A 20,625-nucleotide genomic window follows, 5' to 3' on the forward strand; every position below is an offset into this window, starting at 1 on the left:
CTGGAATGCGCAGACCGGCGAGGCGCGCTTTGCAGCGGCGGCGGCTCCGGCGCGCCAGCTGTGCGTCGTGCGACGTCGCTGCTCCTCGCGCATGCGAAGCACAGCTCTTTGGGAACTATGCGAAACTGCTCAACCTCGGCCAGTATAGCTCACGCTACAAAAACTTCTCATGTTCTCCGACTCACGGGGTAAGGTGCACTGTCCTGTATCTTGTAGCGCAGCAGGAAGGAAGGCTTTCCCGTCAGGTCCATTATGGTGTACAGACCACCTACCACCCAGTACACCATGAAGGTCACAGCAAAGGTGCCTGCAAAAGGAGAACATGAACTGCTAAGAAAAATAGTTACAGACTTAGAAAATAAAAAACAAAAATGGAGCAGTCGTGTGTTATTTTCCACTATATAGTCACAGCGATGGCTGCGACACGTCATGACGAAGTCGTTGAGCATTAACGTTGCACTCACGCACTGTGGGGTGCGTTAAACAAACGCATGCGGAAGAAAACAGACGTCCAACTATTTTGTACCCAACGCTTTTTTTTTTTTTTTTTTTTTGTTCCAAGGCATGTGAAAGCACGTCTCCCGGCACGAGCTTTCGGCAGTGATGCGCGCTACAACAATATTTTGTTATCAACTATTCTTTTTTTTTTTTTTTTTCAGAGTTTGTGCAGTGGGCTTTGGGTACTAAAAGAACACAAAGTACAGTGAGAGTTACTAACACTGTAGCGTAACTCTGTGGTAACGTCCTTGCTTCGAAAGCAGCAAACCCAGGTTTGAGTCCCGCGGGCGGCAGACAATGTTGTTCGAGGATTTGGCAACATCGACGACGGACGCCCTACAATGCCAAGTACTACAAAAAGAAAGAAATTACACCATCTTCTCGAGGGGAACCATGGGGTGATGCGGAGCATCGCGGATCGTTATTAACGGTGTTAGTAACGTTTTTAGTATCGTTGTTAACTTGAGTGTTATTATGTTAGTTTGTGGGGTGGTGGCTGACGCTTGCTTGCGCCAACCCACTAACTGACGGAACTGTTGCTTCCATCACACCTCACCGGAAGAACGGACTGAAGTAGAGTCAACAGCGGTGAACTGAACGCGCGCAGCGCGCTACCGCTGCTTATATTCACACTTGAAGGAGAGGAGACTAGAGGAGGAGAGTTGCGCATGCGCGCGCGGTGTGAGTAGAAGCGAACGCACGCGAAGGGCACGCAGCTGGTAGAGAGAGAGAGCGGAGAGAGTAACGCGCAGCTGTTGAGAAAGGGAAGGAGGAGAGTTACGCATGCGTAGTGTGAGTGCGGACTACGATGCCGCGGGACATAGACCCAAGCAAGAGATGCTCCGCATCTAAAAAAAATACTATAACATCAACAACAGACATCATTTCCAGTGGTAAGAACCCAAAACAGCTCTCGTTGTAAAACGATTGACTGATGCGTAACAAACGACTGGCATCGTCGTCAGGGATGTGGTTTCAGCAGGACTCGTGACTCATCAGCTAGTTGCTTTTCATACCGATAATTATTAAAAAGTGTGAACGAAACAAGGACAAAAACAAAGGGGGCAGGCTTTTAAAAAAAAAACAGTTGAAAGTTCTTGTCGTATGTGTGTCTCTTTTTCTGTCCTCGTCTCGTTCGCGTTTCCAATATTTATCGGACCAGTCATATGCCGCTCTCGTGATAAACACCCGAGCCTTGTGACGAGGTTACAAGGGACCGCAAGATAACGAGAACTATAGACCTTTGTTCAAGTGCGTGAACGTCACTTTATTTATATTGGTACAACTGTGGACTTTCTCGGCATAGGCCACTGGCCTTTCAGCCGCGGTCCCAAGCCTACTAAATGCTAGTTCTTACCACTTAAATAGTATAGTTGAAGCAGCGTGGTGGCTGCTTCACTAGGTTGTAGTGAGTAGATTGTAGAATTACACACCCAAATTAGAAGTATGTTTCTCAAGTTTCACTGTCTGAAGACAAGAACAAGTGCAACAAAAATCACATCACCGAGAATCTTTTATTCAATACAAGCCCGGTGTTACCAAAGGTGGCACCACCCTATCAACTCAGAGGGGGCAGGGCAGGGCTAGAGAGAAGCCGAACCTAACATGGCAGCGCTCAAAAAGCTCACATCGAGATGGCCAATTGACTTCACTTTCACACAGAATGTACACTGCATGACACTGTTAGCACCAACAGGCAATTGCTGGTTTCTCCAGTTTTCCCCTTACAATCAAAAGGCTGTCAACAAAATTACTAACGTGGTGCAAACTGCTCGTTTAGGGCTCTAACCTAACCGACAAAATTTAATGCTCGCCAATTCTAAGTAAAATGCAAAAATGACCAGATGTGTTTGCACTGACTGCGTCATGCAGTATACTTCAGAGATGATTGCCAAGTCTAAACCACCATGAAAAATTGTTGCAAAACCATAAAAAGATGGCCAGGAACCCTTACGACAAAAAATTATGCTTACCTCGATACTTTGCCTGATGGTCTATTCACGCTATGCATCTTGTTGGCGAATCATGTGTCGCGAAACTAGGTTTCGGGAAACAGATTCCCCGTCTGAATGCGACCGAAAATGTGGTGCACCTCCGGAAAAAGTGGTGTGTGTTCTTCGCTTCTGGAGCAATGTTTCACTGAAACCTCACCGAGACCTGTCAATCACCCGAAGGAGAAACGCAGACACTGCCAATGGCTGCTCAACTCACGTCTGACCTTCGAGGAGGAGCGAGCTTTTGAAGGAGTCTGATTTTTGGCCGATTCCGTATCCAAGCCAAAGCCGAAAGAAAAAAAAAGAAAACATGGCGAGCGAGAAGGGGTGCGTACGGGCAATGAGTCTTGGTCTTACTCGGTTGCAGGTGTGTGAATGGCGCTTTAGCAGTACGGGTTGGTGGCGCGGTGCAGATTCATCAACAGTCGCGGTGAGTGCAAGCAACACATATAAACATGATGACTGGGGTAACTTTCTTTATTAGCGGTGCAAAAATGTCCGAAATGCTTTGAGATCATCCGCCTGTTCTTTGACGTTCACGGTCTTTACTGGGTTTGGCAGAACTAGTAAACCCAGAGAGCCGAATTTGACAAAGTTCATTGAGTGGTATTAATAAAAGACTGTCTCTTCACACTGTGCATACTTCATTTCACTTCGATGCGAAGTGCTTGGTATTCCCGGTGCAGATGACAAGGTTTGGCGAAATTCTCGTGAATCAATATGTCACAGGTTTCGCGCGTCGAACTCCACGTGTGAATAGGCCGATTTCGCAATATCTTGGTTTCTCTAAACCGTGGCGCGTTGAAAAGATGCATTGTGTGAATAAGCCTTAAGCGGACTGACACAGAATGCGCCACGTGTTTGTGTCAACCTGTTTCGCCCCATTTCGTCTGTTTTGCCAGTCAGGCTCGGGAGTCTTAGAACAGGGGTCAACAAAACTCGCAGCCCGCAAGGTGGTTGCAAGACATCTATCGCTAGTTATTATTTTGCTTACATCTATATATATATCACAGGGGTGGAAGCGGGCTAGAGCCTTTTGTATCAGGGCTGGAAGCAGCAAAAGTCCCACTTTGGAGCAGTTTTGGAGCAGTAAAACGCTCGCTTTAGAGCAGCTCGGGAGCAGCAAAAATAAGTTTTGTAGCCGTCGAAGTAGGTTTTGCAGCAGGTCACGGAGGTCAAACAAATGTCTAAAAGTGACTTGTTGTTTCTAAATGTGAAAATGTAGCAAAAATATATGCATGCACATCTCAGAATAATTTTCAAGCAACATACATACACATTTTTCTATTTCTATTGCATTGAAATATGGAATATTGGCAATTTATGCAAAAAAAAGGCTTTGAGAACCATTCCGGCAGCAGGCAGAGTCATGATAGACTTTATATGGGAGGCCCCGACAATAAAAGCCTAGCTTGAGCCACGCCAGTACAAAACAGTCTACTTAATGAACCAATTGTAAACATGTATCCAGAAAACTAAACCACTGCAAGGTGTCAGATAAACTACCTTTGCTGACTAGTTTTTGTTTAATAAAGAATACACATGTTCAATCACTACTTAAAAAGCCCTATATCAAGTTTAGTAACAAAATACAAGGCTATTGACATTTGACAAAAATTCAGATGCAAAATAAAATGTGTATTTTATATCTTCAGACTACCACAGTCACTCGTACATATGCAGCTTTAAGCATTGACTAGAAGAGCAACGCAACCTTATGTACTCCATAAAATGCTGTGCATTGCATGTCTCCATAAAAAAATTAAGGTACCACAACATGTCTCAGAATAAAGCAGTCCTTGCTGACCTGTCTTCATTAAATACAAATGTTCTTAATCCCTCTTCATAAAGTACAGTAATCCCTATACCCAAGTTAACATACAAAGCTATATCTATATTACTTTGGATGGAAAAATAGATTGTCTTAAAGATATCACAGCCACTAATACATATGCAGCATAAACACTGACTAGAAGAGCCCACAGGCTCCATGTTAAAAAAAAAGGGGTTGTGACTAAGCTGAATCTGTGTAATTTAGAAACAACTGAAGTTCACCTTTTTTTTCACAGTTTGAAGAGCAGAGTCAATTTCTTTTATGCGCTCGAGTACTTTGGGCAGTTTAGAGTTCACATCTCTTAGCAGGAGGTGTCCACTACCCACCTTGTCCATGTCCTTAACTCAGTCTTGGGTAGTAACGCGTTACTATTAACGCGTTACTGTAACTTCGTTACATTTTTTGGTAACTTGTAACTGTAACGAGTTACTTTTTAAAAATGTAACTTGTAACTGTAGTTCTATTACTTTTTTCTGAGGTAACGATGAAAGTAACGACGTTACTTTGGTCGTTACTTTCCAGTTTTTTTTATGAATAACATAGGATTGAACGAGTACAATCTAGCTATTCTTGCGCTTTCCAAATTGTCTGTTCCGACTTTCGAGTGTCAAGTTGGCCATGCACAAACTTGTGAATACGTTCTTTCTCGCAAGTCACGACCCGAATATAGCCACGTGTTGATGGGATTATAAAAATATCCAGTTATCTTTACGCACGACCGTGTACTTTATGACCGAACACTTACATCTTAGTTTCTTGAAGCACCATCTATACTGCGGTTGTTCTTTTTTCTGCGCAAACACTTTTTAATCGGGTGAATCAACCGTGAAACAACAATACACACGAAGGGCACTGCGAATGTTTTGTATTTTGATTAGCGTCACTGCTCCGCACTGCGCATGTTTCGTATTTTGATTTGCGCCACTCCGACAGGGTGTCAACAGTCGAGGCAAAATTTACTGCTGTTTGCCCGAGGTTTGCTCGTTGCTCTGGTTGCGCGAGTTCCGTTCAGCAAGGGCAGGGACGTGTTCACCATCAAACGAGGAAAACTTTTGGTCACTAATTTCGAGAAGCAACTGCTGCTATGATACAATATAAAGTAAAAAGCATACTTTTTTACTTTTAGTCAATAAAACTTGGTGAGGGGCGTTTTCGAGTATTTCCTAAATTTTTTGTGTTATAGAAAAGTAACTGAAAAGTAACGTCGTTACTTTTTAAAAGTAACTGTAACTGTAACGAGTTACTCTTTTGATGCGGTAACTGTAACGGTAACTTCGCTACATTTTTCTGAAAGTAACTGTAACTGTAACGAATTACTTTTTAAAAGTAACTTACCCAAGACTGCCTTAACTGCCTCACCCTTGCTTATGAGTTCTTGTGCACTCAGTAGAAGTGCTTTAAGAGAAGACAGTTTGAACGAGACTGAAAATAAGATGTAGCTGATCAGGCGCTGATCCCTGCGGGGCAGGCTGCCTTCTTACGTGACAAAAAGCCCATCAACTTCTCACTACCCTACCCAACCCCCAACCCCCCCCCCCCCAACCAGATACACCTATACCCGAAACTTATACGAGTAGGGTGGCTATAGCAAGTTAAGGTACGTTCTTGACAGGAATCGGCAGCGCAGGTGTTGTACGGCATTTCTGATGTCACCCCCACTCCTCCACGCTAAAGGAAAGAAACAAAAAAGTGTGTAGCACTGCCAATTAACCAACTCGCTTAAGATCGCGGGTATTGTTTTCGCTAGTGGTCTGACGGCGGGAGACAACACACGACAGCGTGCACATTCGCACACACAATGATGGTTTTGGTTTCGTTTTGATAAGACAAATTGAGCTCGAGAACGGATGTGCCTGTGCTCGCGATTCTTCACGGCTAAGCGTCCAAATATGGTAGGCTACCAAATAACAGGTAAAGCTAGTAAAGACCACTTACTTCTGCTCATGTTAATGGCCAAGGTAGCCCACCGGTGCCGAGGCACCAACTCCCACGATCACGGCAAATCGGGACCACGGGCAACTGCATGCGCGCTCCAACCGCGCCAACCAACTATGCCCGAAACCAAACCGATGTGTTCGTATATCAAGCTCTTTGTAGTAAAAAACGACATCGCACTCTCGATGAACTAAAATCGGCGCCTCGCCCTGAGGTTAGACATGGTTCAGAGCCCCAGTCGAGTTGGTACGAGTCACCCGCAGTGACACCTAAGCAAAAGTACACACCACATGGTGGCCCGTGGCCAACCGTTTTCCGCTAAATTTAGAGAAAACACTAAAAAAAAAAAAAAAAAAAGTTGAAATTGGCGTTTTGGAGCAGGCTGGCGCAGGGAAGTGAATTGGCGCAGGGTGGCGCAATTGGCGCAGCGCTTCCACCCCTGATATCACTACTCCTCCAACTTACTTGCATCCACCTTTATGTAATGTACTGCTAGATGCCTTCAAGGTAAAATAAATTAAATGAAACAAAAGAGTGTGGCAGGGAAGCACTCACCCCAGACCCCCATGGCGAACTCGTCTCCGGCAAAAAAGGCCTCCACCTTGTCCCACTGGCCCTGCCAGAAGTTCCCAGAGGCTCCCCAGAATCTCTGCAGATGCCTGGGCAGAACAACAAAGGACTCGGCCATTACCCCCAGCTGCATCTTCCGTTGCACACGCCAGTCAAGACACGCTGGCCACAGGCACAGAACAAAGTAGCATCCTTCCCCGGCCCAACAGGTGGGCACACAATGGGACACAATCAGTCTTTTCTTGAAGAGGAGAGCAGCTAGCCTTTCTGAGACTGACACACAATCTCGCAGGCAAGACACCCAATCCTACACAATATCTCCTTCTCTCTTCAGGGAGGAGGGCTTCCTGAAACTGAGAGCATACAGCTCACCCAGAAGCATTCCTCGCTATGTCTCGTCCCGCGCTAGGGGACAAAGTCCACGGTGGAATCCTCACCGGGAAATCTTTTCTTCATTCTCAGGTCTGTTGCTCACTTTTTTGGGGGTAAATAATTAGGTTGGACACTGGAGAAACTCTCCTAATTGGTTTGTCGGCCTTTTAAGAGAGCCACTGTCATAATGTAAATGGGGTTATTTTAGATCCTATAAAACACCACGGACCATGCTGCTCTGTATTATTACCGATGCGGCCCTTTTATTGGGTCTGAACGATTATACCTTTTTCATTCTGGCAAATTTGGGAACCTTACATACCTTGTAAACAAAAGTGCACAAACTAGGAAGTGTTTGGCTCACAGTTAAGCATCAATGGCAAGCTCAGATCTGCTAAATAGTGTTTAAATGGAGAAAAATGCTTTACTTAGGGGTAGAGGATGGTTGAGAAAATGTGGGAGCTCAGGACGACCATTTGGGAGCCCTGTTTGAAAACTGACATAATAAGAGATCATGGAAAAGCAGACCTTTAAAATATTATTTGTGAACTGCTCCCAATTAGCTACAAAAACTAGTTGAATGTACCTTGACACCAGATGGAACTGATATGAAACCAGGGCATGGTCACACATCGAAACCTAACTCCTCACTTTGAAAGTTGAGAAAACAATGAAGTTCTCCTAGGAAAACGGCACATCAAATATTAGAATCTAATTCTGTTATATTGCTTTGAGACAGACAGGCAAGCGAAGTTTCACACCCACCAAGCCGCAGAAACATGCAGACGCGACAAGCGGCACATTCGACGATGCACTCGGTGCTGTAATGAGCACCCAACGCACCTTGATGGCGCTAGCAGCGCACTACGCACGCTCATTCGTCCATTTCGCTGCATGGAAACTCGCTCGAGTGCTTGCACCCCTTGGTTAGCCGTGCCACCGACAAAGTGAGACCAACGATGCCCAATTTGGCCTCCGGTCCTGTCTAAATGGGGAGTATGCGAAGAATATTTTATGTTTCGCGAAACAGGCGAGTTAAGGCTAATTCACACATTTGTGACTGCTTACGATCGTGTTCCTTAAAACCTCTACAAATGTGTCATGCCAAGAAAACACACTTGCACCATCTATTGGGCAACCGTAGAACACTGCAATTTCGTACACAGCAACTTCGCGTGAATAATGTGACCATGCAGCGATTCATTCTGCATGGACACCACGCAATGGACGCTAAAGCCCGATTCACACGATGAGGTTCTGCTCTCCAGTTTTATCCACGACGTTGCTCGAGCCACAAAAGTGTGAATGGTAGCTGCGATGCTCAACGACGATACTGAAAATCGCACGCAGAGCGGACCATGTGAATGGGGCATAACAAGCCAGTGATGGCTACCGGTAACATGATCCGCATCTTCTTGTATTTACTGTTTACGCTGAGCCTACTTATCCTAAACAACCTTCAAATTTAAGAGTGTTTCGGCGCCCGCAGTTACTTCTCATCACAATTACTGCATTAACTTGTGGTTTACGCGCCATTTTCGTTTGAGCGAGCAGACAACAGTTTGTACGAGCAGACGAGTTTGAAAGAGCAGACGACAGTTTGAACGATCGGACGACCATTTGAATGTGGACGCACCGAAGATGGTCCACGGGTGGTCCAGACGACTCAACTGTTTTTGCACATTCATGTTGTAACAAAACAAATAAAACCAATGACCACAGGGCTCTGCGAACTCAACCCAAACTACTCCCACACAAGCAGTCGCGGTCAGTCCTCACCAGGTGAGCGTGTTGCGAAAGGCCACCAGCATGACGATGGCCGTGCCCAGGATGAAGACTGAGCTCTTGAGGGACGACAACAGCTGGGCACGAGGGTTCTGCGGCTCCAGAGGCGCCACCCGGCAGTCCTCGCCGTCTCCTCCCCGCTCGCCCACAGCATCTCCTGCAAAGTGCAGGCGGCACGAGTTACGCCAACTGAACATTTCCTCCCACGCTACGACGACGACGCGTGTGTCGTCCCTGCAGGCACAAAGGTGAGTTCCCTAGTGCACTCGGCTATCAACAATCACGCGGAAGGGCCCGGCATTATCTGCCGATGCGGCTTAAAATAAATTTCTCGTTTTTCCTTGTCAGGTCTATGTCCAAGGACAATGAAAAGCCTACGGGCCAGTTCACACATTTGCATTGGAGTGTACACTCCCGTGCCTTCCGGCCGCTTCAGAAGGCATGTTGGGGTCATCTATTGGCTGACCTTGGAACCCTCCCCATTCTGGTAGCGCTAGATACAAGTTTTGCAGTATTTGCAAGATTAAATCTATGTACTGTATGGTTCACATAACTAAGGGTTTTGTAATTTTGAAGTTCATTTTTCGTGAAGTTCTGAGAGCGTTTTTCCGAGTTTACTTTTCGCCCGTTTATTTGGGGTTATTAATGCTAAATTTCCAAATCTTCAAAATTCTGAATATTTCTTTGCTGTGTCCCTAATTTTTTCGAAACCCAATACAAAAATAATGTCCAAACACAAACATGCCCTAGGTTCACCTGTATCGAATGATGTTTCTTTACCTGGATTTAGCATTACTGCCCTTTCCATTGAAAATACTAATTGCCCCACAGCAAAACTCAAAACACGAGTGCAGTAGATGTTGACGTTTTTAAACCACTGAACACCAAGACATAGCCGCACGCAAGCATAGAAGCACCAGCTGCCCTGCACTCCCCCCCCGCCCCCCCCCCCCCCCCCCCCCCTTTCCTATAAAATTTATGCATTCATATTTGGCAGTCACTATTTCGACTTCCATTGTCAAAATATCTCAAAAAGTATTTCGACATCTGTGACGTTACTTCTGTAAAAGGTAAAATAGTGACTTTATTATTTCTATGTCCTTCTTCAATGCAGCAGCCGTTTCGTGGTAGCCATTTGTGATTTCGTTCTGGTTAGTTCCTGATGGTGTTGTCAGTGTTGTGTTGGCGTTTTGACTGACAGTTTTGGTCTTAGGTGGCGGTTGGCATGTCTTATTCAGTGTGTGAGCGGGACTGGCTCGACAGTTTATCCTTATGGACGTGACACGCCCAGTGGCAATGTTCCCAGATTCTGAGCTCGCATCTCGGCACTCACCTCTGTTAAGATGTTAAATCTACAATAAAGGTGAGCTGGATATCCCTCTGCTTTTCCTGCATGTAACATATGTAAGTGCGTACACAACTTAACACAGAAATTCGGCATGCTTTCTGTGCCTTTATATCGTGCGAGTGCGTCTTTGTATGCTTGCAGTCTTGCTTTGCATCTGGCTCCCATCCTGTTTTTAACCAGGTTTCGTGAGTTTGTTGTTTAGTATAGATTTTGTTTGATTCGTGTATAATGAGAGGGTTAACTACGAAATGATTGGTATGTTAAATAAAAGGTTGTGAAAGCCAACATTGCCTCCTTGATGCTTCTTGACCGGTGCGCACGAACAAACGTTTTGGCGCGGTTGTACGAGATACACGCATGTTCCAATCAACTGCAACTTTTATGACATGGCATTCAGCTCCTCTGTCTATATCATAAAGACCAGGGATGCCACATTCTGTAATGTTTGGCACAACCAAGCAAACACTACTTTTGATCTGATAGCAGATTTACTTTGAGAAGGTCTCTTTGCATTCCACCTCACTTAAAAGATCATAAAAACAGCAGTCGAGTGCATCACATTTGTTTTCGGAAAATAAGTGTCAAACCGCGATGCAGCCTGCGAGCAAGATATTTTTTTACCGTCACCTTCGATCACTTCCCAGTCTGGACTTCAAAGCTTTAAACCTCCAAGTTTCCAAAATAATGACAAAAATATTTTAACAGGGGAGGTCAAAATGTTTTTGAGGATAATTTCATGTCTTCAGAAGGTCAAAATAACATTCAGAATTATTTTGGAAGTGAACATCGAGATAGTCACTGCCTACATAATTTTCCTTATTATAACAATACGACCCCTCCTCCGCCTTTAAGAAGCGCAAATAGTAGGGTCCAAACTGGAAACCAGAACAGTGGCTTTTGCCATGACCAGAAATGCAACGGCCTAATGTCCTGAACGAACTTCAACAAGATACACGAGGTGTGATCGAAAAGTTCCGAGACTGATTTTGTAGCGTAAAAAGAGAGGGCAGCGCAGCGATGCGCGCGCAGCAGTCGAAAGAAGTGACCCTTGTGTCTCGTTTTTCCAAAGGGCGTCTGCTCTGTGAACATTTGGAGTTGCAATACATGAGTTTATTAGACCACATGCACGAGCATAATGGCAATCTCTCCATAGACCACAAACCACAGCGAGAGCAAACAAATTTTACGTCAAACTCAGCAAATCTAAAACAGAGAGCTTTCAACTGATTTATAAGGCTTATGTAAAAAAGCAGTGAGGTGTGCGAGGTGTTTTGAGTGGCACTCGCACCTCAAGAATCACAGAACGTCACTGAAGTCAAGGAGAGGTCGGATAAGGTCGCCCTACCGCTCTTAGTCGTCCATCGGCGTTCTGCCGTTTCTAAAGTGCGAATGCCAGTTAAAGGAGCTGTGCAACGATTTTAACATTGAAAGAATTGGCATGTTCTACTTTTGACATTGTTCATCTTGTCACAAAGGACTGAAAACACATCTCCTTCTTTCAAATCTTGCAATTCTGCCGCGTAATCGCGATGCAAAAATTAAAATTTTCCCCGACCTGCTGTTGCGAGCGGCAGTCAGGGAAAATGGGGGTCCTGTAGAAAGACAGCAAGTTGTGCGAATACCCACTCGGTAAAAGGTAACTTTTCTATCAACCTTGTCGTTCCAACATAAATGCGTCAAAAACCTGGTATAATCGACAAAAGTTTTATTACACAAAGTTTTAGTGGCTCCATCTATCCTAGGTCCACAAAACCAAATTCATTTATCTCAGCCCGCCATTTGTTTCATGGCCCCTTTAAGTTGAGCGTACTTCCAAAAACCCTTTACGAATGGAATAGAGGGCAGTGTGTGGTCACGCGGTCGCGAGCGGATGAGTTCTCCCTGCTCACTGATGGCTCTAGAGAGAGCTTCACCGGAACCCTGTGCGACGACCATTGATGCAGCGCACGTGAGTCTGAAGATGGTGAAGGAGTTGGGAGGTGCTGAAAACCTCAATCTTTGTCCATCTTTAAAATAAAAACTAGGACATGCAGGCAAAAGCGTTTTTTTATTCTTTACCTTCAGAAAGGTCGAGACACCTACTCCCGAATTATTTAAGCAAAGTACCGAAATTGTACCACAGCTCCTTTAAAACACTTCGCAAAATTCACCGCTTTTTGACACAAGCCTGCTGAATCATTTCAAAGGCCTCCGTTTTATATTTGCCGAGTTTGATGCAAAATTGATGTTTGCTCTCGCTCTGGTTTGCAATCAATGGTGAAATCGCCATTTTGCCCCTGCACGTGGTCACAAAAACTCGCGTAGCGCAGATCCTAATTGTTCACAGAGCGACGTCCAGGTATAATGAGGCACGAAGGTCCCTTCCTTTGACTGCTGCGCACGCATCACTGTGCCGCCCTCCCTTTTTACGCTACAAGATCAGTCTCGGAACATTCTGATCACACCTCGTACGTAGGATTTCGTATTTTGGAGTTTATTTTCTGTGAAATTCTGAGGGTGTTTCTTCAAGTTTATTTTTCGCTACCAATTCGGGGATTATCGGAGTTTATATTTATTACATTTCCAAATCCCCGAAATTCCGAGTTTAATTTTACTCTAATATTACTTCTTTTCAAATAAAATAAAAATGTCAGAACAAAAATATACACTACATTTATAAAAAAAAATCACCGGCATCGGAAGATATTTTTGCAGCTGCGTTTGGCACTGGCACCCTTGCGATTGGCAGTATTAACTGTCCCGCAACAAATCTTGACAAGTGTTACTTCAATGAATGCCTGTACTTAGAAATGGCCAAACACGCATAAAACCTTCAGCTGCCCTCCCCCATCGTATGGTATCTACGCGTTTACAACTTTCACTGTTATAAAAACACAACCCCTTCTCGCCCTAAGAAGCACAAATAATAAGGTCCAAACTGGAAACCAGAACAGGGACCTTTGTCGTGGTCCAGAAGTACATGGCCCGTTGTTCTAAACAAACCTTGACGAGATGCGACTTGTGTCTAGGGTTACGACTTAACTTCGCCATATACAGTTTCAAAGTGCAAATTGTGTTTGTCAATATTGCAAAAAGCAAAACAACAAAACCTTAAGTGGTCTTTACTTAGAGCTACCATCCCTGCGCTCTGACACACTTTATTAGTAAAATGCTGTCTTTTTTTCGCTTCGTATCTTGCCATTGTGACTTCAAAATCCGAGTTTTTCGGATAAATCCGAATTGCCAAAAAATTTATACTGGCAAGTGTTTTTCGGAGTTAATCGAATTTATCCGAAAAACAATGAGCCATAGATGTACGGTAAACCCCTCGGTGAGAAACTGAGCAAAAAGGAGGAGAAAAGAATGTGTGGTAACATCCGAAAGCCAAGCTCCCATTGGGATGAGAGTAGGTCGACGCAAAGGCTGCAATTATCACGCAGATCAATAGTGACAGATGGGCCAGTTGGTACATGACTTATTTTGACAAAATGCGCCGCAAGACAGGGACGGAGTAAGACAACACAAACATTCAGTTGAAAGTAGCGCTTCTGTTGTCTGCCCCTGTCTTGCGGCGCATTTTGTCAAAATATATCACGCAGAGTCTGGTGTTCAAATGCCAGACTGCGCAATGAGCAGACGATGTTCTTGTTCGCTCTGACTGGAGGGAGGCAGTGGGTAGAGGACAAAGGCAGCTAGCCTGTGCGCCTATCCACTAATCCTTCCAATCAGAGCTCTGTGCTCTAACGCCGCTGCAAGCTTTCATCTCCCCTACCCAAGTTTGTCAATTTATAATCCGAGGTTCGAAAAGAAACCAAAGTAACCTCTCCTCACAACCACTGACCACAAGCTCTAACCAAACTCATTGCCCTTTCTTTTTTCTATTTGCCATTGTAATTTTAAAATTAAAACATGATCCCTGAGCAATCGCGATTAGCCGAACGCGCTGCGCCTCATCCGCGACTATTATCAGCTAAAGAGCGAGAGTATCACTGCTTTACTTGCTTTCTTCCGGCACCAAAGCCACCTACAATAAACACGTGCATGCTCCCTTCGTTTTCGCAAACACGACACTCACCCAGGACAACAAGCCCAGTTTAGCCGACGCTGTAAAACGAAACGTCGAATACTCCGAAGGAAACATAACACTGCCCAATTCTCCGTAATCTGCAACTAGCTAATCGCTCACGCTGCAAGCAGCCCTTGCTTCCAAGACACTTTCCACGGCTGCGAAAAAAAGAGAGCAGGAACCAAAATTTTGACTAACCTTCTCCTTTCGACTGTCAACCTCTCCAAAAGAAACATTGACTCCCAAAGCCACTACTTCCTCGCTCAGCCCAGGCATGCAACCAACATTCTAGCTCAGAAAGGTACTATATACCCACATATTTATTTATCTAAATAACCTCAAGGTCAAACATTCCAGAGAGTGAGCTTTTAAAAACAATTACCAGGTGCACATACCTTCCGGGCAGTCAAGTTTGGTGACATGTTGTGCCATCTAGCTCAAAATATTTGCAACACTCAGAAGGCCCTTTCGCCAGCCCGATTGCTCGTGGGGCTGTTCAAGCATCATCATCATCATCATCATAATAATAGTCTTTATTAATCAAAATCAACAGTACAAAATGTCAATCTGCCGAAGCTGGTTAGGGCTTGTGTTATCAATTTGAAGGTGTTAATTCATGCGATTTTGGTCTTTTACTCTTAACATTGCTATCAGATGTTCCAGAAGAGCAAACGCCGAAGCTGTAGGCACTGTAGCGTGCCGGACTGTCGCAACCCTGGAAGCTTAGCAAGTTCCCGTCGAGGCCGTGAAAAATACAACGCCGTCGGAGATAAATAAATGCCATAAAACATGTAAAATAAGCATTTTGTTCACATTGCCCCACTTAAGATGCATTTCTAAATGCGCTATTTGAATTGATATTTGGAATTATTGCGCTCGAAGCCCAGCGTTGTCTTTGGATTCGATGCGATGACTCTAGAATCAAATCAGTCCTTCACCACTCTCAATGCTCTCTGCTCCGCGGACACACCTTGGTCGAACGACGTTTTGTGGACGTTTGATCGTAGTGACCGAAAGCCGAAGTGAGCGTTTTCTACGCTTCGCCGATTGCAGAATGAACTGTCGTTTGCGCCTTTAGCATGATCGCGTAGCTGCCCAAGATGGTTGCTCTATTTCGACCCGTGTCTACGCGGTTCTGTTTCAATAGGTATGACTGCTATTCTCTACCTAGGTCAATGACACAAAACATCCGACCAAATTTTGTGGATAATAAAAAAGTGCTTACAAAAATAATTTGAATTTGATGTAAAAAAAAAAAAGCACCCCAGAAAAACGCTTTTCGATTTTGCTCAGAAATAAACTCCGAAAACGCAGAACGCGTACTTAGGTCACACATGTAGCAATGTGACAAGCAGCGGTTGTGGGTTGAGCTTGGTAAATAGGATGCAATAGTTTCACAATACCCAAACAAATGTCATTAAGGAAGTACTGATTATACTTTTGCACCCCATATCCAAACCGAATGCACACGCAAAGACAATTACATGTTGGAAAGCATCTCGAGATATTTATTTATTTATATACAAAGTTAAGGGGGGGGGGGGGGGGGGGGTGCTTATCAATAATAATAACAAAAAGACTTGCTTTGTTACTTGGTTGACTACACAAATATAACAAAAAGTTAAAATAAAATGCAAGGAAAATATGACATAAATATATACAGTATCATGCAATCGGCTTCAAGCACTCAAGTTTCATGATACAAGCTGCAGTGCACTGCGGTAATTTAGCAACCGCCCCAATAGCGCAAAACAATCTCGATCGATGGCCCCAGCTGGTACCAAACAAATGACGGCGTGGCTGGATGCTTTCACGATGGACTGCTGGCACCACAGGACAGTGGGTTGGTTACCGCCTTAGAAGTGCAAAAGTGTAGCTGGAGACGAGGGTGTCATGCCAAGGGTGGCAGCGCCACGTGGTCAATGCTAAACGCCCATAACAAGAAAAAAAAAAAGGGAAACAAATATGGTGGGAGGTTTTTTTTTTTTTTTTTTTAGGAAGCAGTAAAAGATGCCATGAGAATTTTCCGCGGCCAGATATTGTCACGAATGAAGGTGACAATATTTAAAAAAAAAGTCACCAATCAATTCTCAAAAAAAAAAAAAAAATTTCGACGATCAATGGGATTTATTTGATGAAAATGCATTAGCATTGGTTCTTTCTTACTCCTCTCCATTAGTTTAGGACCCCTCCATGCTTCTAGTCGCTGCTCTCGTGTGTGGTTCTTTTGTGTTCATAGGTGAATTCGTGGTCCTGCTACGGTGTGAGTGGCATGTGAGCCCATTAGTCAACGATGACACTAGTCGATTATCGATAGACCTGTTTCCCCCGACAGAGAGCCCTTGGAGATTGTACTTGAATTTTTTTTGTGATGGATATTGCGGGACAAACAGATACGATTGACTGGTGAAAAATAACTTATTTACCGGCTTTGTTAGTCATGTAGGACGCGAGTAGAGTGCTGCAGTCGATCTTTAATCTCGTGATAGAATGAAACCTCCTTCTTCGTCGTTATCCATGTGCAATTAAGTCGACATTTGTTAATATGCGTGGTAACATTTCAGTTTTCACTGGCAGGTGAATAACAATCTTTATGGGCCATTATTGAAAGTGCGTCGTTTGTGCTTATGTGTTTGTTCATAGTAATGTTATTTTATTGCCCTTACCACGTTCATAATACAATCCTAGCTGTATTAAAGTAATAATATTATTGAATAAAAAATAAGTTATATTTTGTTTTAAGGCAGCTTGAGCCCAAAGAGAGAGGCGGATTAGTTGATCGTAAACAGTACGCAAGTTTAGTACCCCTGCCACACAAAAAAGTTGCATCTTTTCATTAAATGATACTATAGGATTGAATCAGCTCGCGATCCCAAGTAACTATACAAACGTCGCGAGTTGATTTTCCGACCCCATAATATCATATTCAATGGAGATTACATTAGTTTTGATATGTGGCCGGGGTATAATGCAAGAATTCAGCGACTGCATGCGATAACATCGCTTACATGATCGGAAGTGACACTTGTCTAGCTCTGTCCGTGTTGGCTACGTCTGCTTGATTTTTAAGTGTGATCTGTTTCGCTGTGTCCAATCACTGCGTGTCTCGCCATTTTGTCGAAGTATTTCTGTATAAAATATGCATTCCTACAGCAATAATTGTGTGTCTCAATGTTTTCGACTTAAAACAATCATATTTTTCTGTAGACGTCTAATAGGCATACCTCGTGCCATTTCATACCGATTATTTAGCGGTGAAATATTTTGCCCGTGTAATAAAATTCACAGGATCTCCTATGTTATCCCTAAGACGACTTAAAGGCAAAAGCCAAGCGCTGATGGAAACATAATAGCGAACCTCCAAAGACAGAGCGCTCTATGATGACACACTTTTGACGCCATTTCATTGGTACCTTTCATGTCGCCGACTTGTTTTCGCTCAAGGACTTTGAAGGTCAACTGAACGATAAGACATATAAAGCTTTAAACTTAAATTCTTTTCTAGCCCATTTTTTTATGTGCAGCTTTCATTTTAGCTAATAAGACATGCTTATTTATGTGACTTAAAGCGTACTGTTACGACGGTCGATCCACGTGCACTGCCTTCACTTGGGTGCTTTGACATGCACCCCTGTTGGCAAAGAGCGCTATGGCCTTATCCTTTTTATCCTCCAGGAGGTGTTGTGTAAACACGATACCTCCTCACCACACCCTCTCTCCTCGCAATGTCATGCATGGCACTGACAAACTGATGCACGGACTGACACCGGTGGGTCTTCGTGAAAATGAGCGTTCTAATGTATGGTATCATTAGAACGCTCGTTTATATGTTAGCATATAACTAGGGCTCCGTGTTTTCGGAGTATTTTTCGTAAAATACAGAGATGTTTTCCGGATTTTCTTTTGTAGAAATTATTTGTTGTTTATCGGAGTTTATTTTTCGTAAATCCCCAATTCTCCGAAATTCTGAGATTAATTTCGCAGTGTTTTCTATTAAAAATAATACATAACTGGATGCAAATGTATGCCAGATAAAAAAGAAAACAGGCTTGTATCAATTAAGATTTCTTCAGTTGAATTTGGCGTTGGTGTCATTGGCAATACTATTTTGTCCCACGACAAAAGTCGCACACAAGTGTGGCTTCGATACACGTCGATACCTTAAAATCCATAAACTGTCGGAGGTAGCCGCAAGGAAGCTCGTAGTCATCCCAACAATCTATCCCGCGGCCATGCGAGGTGGAGTGGTTAAGGATGTAATAGAGAAGTTTCCACTGCCCCTCTTTTCTATTTTATACTATCTCTATGGCCCATAGCTTTCACTGTCCGTCCGTCCCTCCCTCCCCCCCCCCCCCCCTCTCTCTCTCTCTCTATCTCTCCCTCTCTCCCCCCCCCCCCCCCCCCCCCCAGAAACATACCCTCTCTCCTTTCTCTAAATCCCAAATCCCATGGCCCAAACTGGAAAGCAAATGAGCGGCTTTTGTTGTGACACGAATGGTACGATGACCTGATTCCCTGAACCTACCTTGACGAGACAAGCCGTGAAGGCGCGTTCCCACCGGCGATGCAATCTAGTCGTACGATAACTTTCCTCGCAAAAGCGACCATCGCGGGCAAAAAGCGACGCGATTTGAGCAGTCGCTACTGGACCTTACTTTTTTGCGATGCGATCTAGTCGCGGAGCGGCTGAGCCAATCAACGGCGTTCAGAGCGAGCTTTTGAGAAACAACTCGCCAACGAAGGCGTTGGGGCTCGCTCATCGCGTACGCCGGTGTGACCATCCAACTTTTTTTGTGATGCGATCTAGTCGCATCGCGCGACTGCTTACATCGCCAGTGGGAATCTGCCTAAGACCCCCTTTTGACAACGGTCCGAGGGTTGAAAGATAGATATGGTGTCATTTTCACAGGACCATTAATCCTGCGCTGCTCAAATTGTGAAAAAAAAAAAAAAAAAAAAAATTGCTGTTTGGGGGGGGCGGAGGCATGGGAACATACCAATTCGGAGTTTATCGGATAAATCCGAATCGCCAAAAATTTTACCGGCGGGTGGTTTTCGGAGTTTTTAGGATTTATCCGAAAACACGGAGCCTTACATATAACATATGCTAACAGGCGATCAACGCTCTTCAAATGGTTCTCTTTTCTAATGCTTGCATGGTGTAAATCGTGTAAAAAATGTTTGTGTAAAGCTCTTTTTTTTTTTCTTCCTTTTTTTACGGATATTTTCAAACACAAGTTATAATTATTTGCGGCAGAACAAGCCACTCACATTACCCCGCGTTCGATCTCCGAACATACATTTGTAAGAAATAGAAGTTCCACGCAGCCTTACAGCCTTACGTTGAGTGGGATTGCAAGACAATCTTATTAGCGCAATATTGCGAAAACAGGCGGTCACGAGTGAAAGTGTTGAAATACGGGGAACGAGTCAGTAGAAGGCGCGGTGCTCGGTGAAAGTGTTGCAATACGGGGAAAGAGGTATGCACAGACTGCGAGAAAACATAAGGCGGAAAAACCCGTGATCTTTAGTCACCTGTATACACATTTTTCGCGCTGTCACTACGAGCCGCGCCTCAGGCCTTTGTGCTATGGGCTCCTTGCTTTTCTGAGGTAAACACTGCGCGACACTGCTAACGCAAACACGCAATCTTTCTTTTTTGTTTTTCTTTCTTAGAATTGAATGGCTCATTAAAATACTGCTGTCATGGAAAGTGCTCACTCGGGACATAAACCTAAGCGGTAACGTCTGCCGCCTGCCAATAGTCATGCGAAATGCGATAAAGCGCCGATGTCGCGTACGGTGTCGCGCAGTGCACTGCGGCTCCCCCACCCCCATGAGTCCTGAGAAACGCCATTCTCGTTATTATGACTACCTCAGTTCCACGGGTTTTAAAACAGGTTAGACTCTTGCCTATGTCATTCATTAACTTGCGCCGTGTAAATGAAAGACAAGAATCGTTGTGTGCCCCCTTCGGCATCCCCCGTCGCTGTTGTGCTCGCCCGTGTGTTCGACGGTGCCAAAAGATCGATCAGAGTGGGGCCCACCTTTGCTACAGGATTCTTCGTGCATCGTGACGACCGTGGTCGCAGCAACAATCTCTGCTTGTCTTTGAGAAGACGGGACACGGGCAGCGACGCGCAGCCTGTCACAACGGGAAGAGTGGAAATGTACGCAGCAGCAAGAACCTTAGAACAGAAACTGCTTTCTCTTTGTGATGGTTGCCAACCCGCAGTTCTCTACT

General features: G+C 44.4%; 1 protein-coding gene across 1 annotated transcript in view; it reads right to left on the minus strand.

Annotated features, from left to right (window-relative positions):
* The window catches only part of LOC8032220 (fatty acid hydroxylase domain-containing protein 2), a 38,796-nt gene extending 18,171 nt beyond the window's left edge, over window positions 1-20,625 (minus strand). The window contains exons 1-4 of the mRNA XM_029984235.4: window positions 20,429-20,625; window positions 8,983-9,145; window positions 6,817-6,920; window positions 186-307 (exon numbers count right to left, since the gene is read on the minus strand). Coding sequence (XP_029840095.2) covers window positions 186-307; window positions 6,817-6,920; window positions 8,983-9,145; window positions 20,429-20,453 — 414 coding nt within the window. The 5' untranslated portion in view covers window positions 20,454-20,625. The remainder of the gene's footprint in view (window positions 1-185; window positions 308-6,816; window positions 6,921-8,982; window positions 9,146-20,428) is intronic.

Source organism: Ixodes scapularis, unplaced genomic scaffold, assembly GCF_016920785.2.
Source record: "Ixodes scapularis isolate PalLabHiFi unplaced genomic scaffold, ASM1692078v2 PGA_scaffold13__105_contigs__length_92229423, whole genome shotgun sequence".
Lineage (NCBI taxonomy): Eukaryota > Metazoa > Arthropoda > Arachnida > Ixodida > Ixodidae > Ixodes > Ixodes scapularis.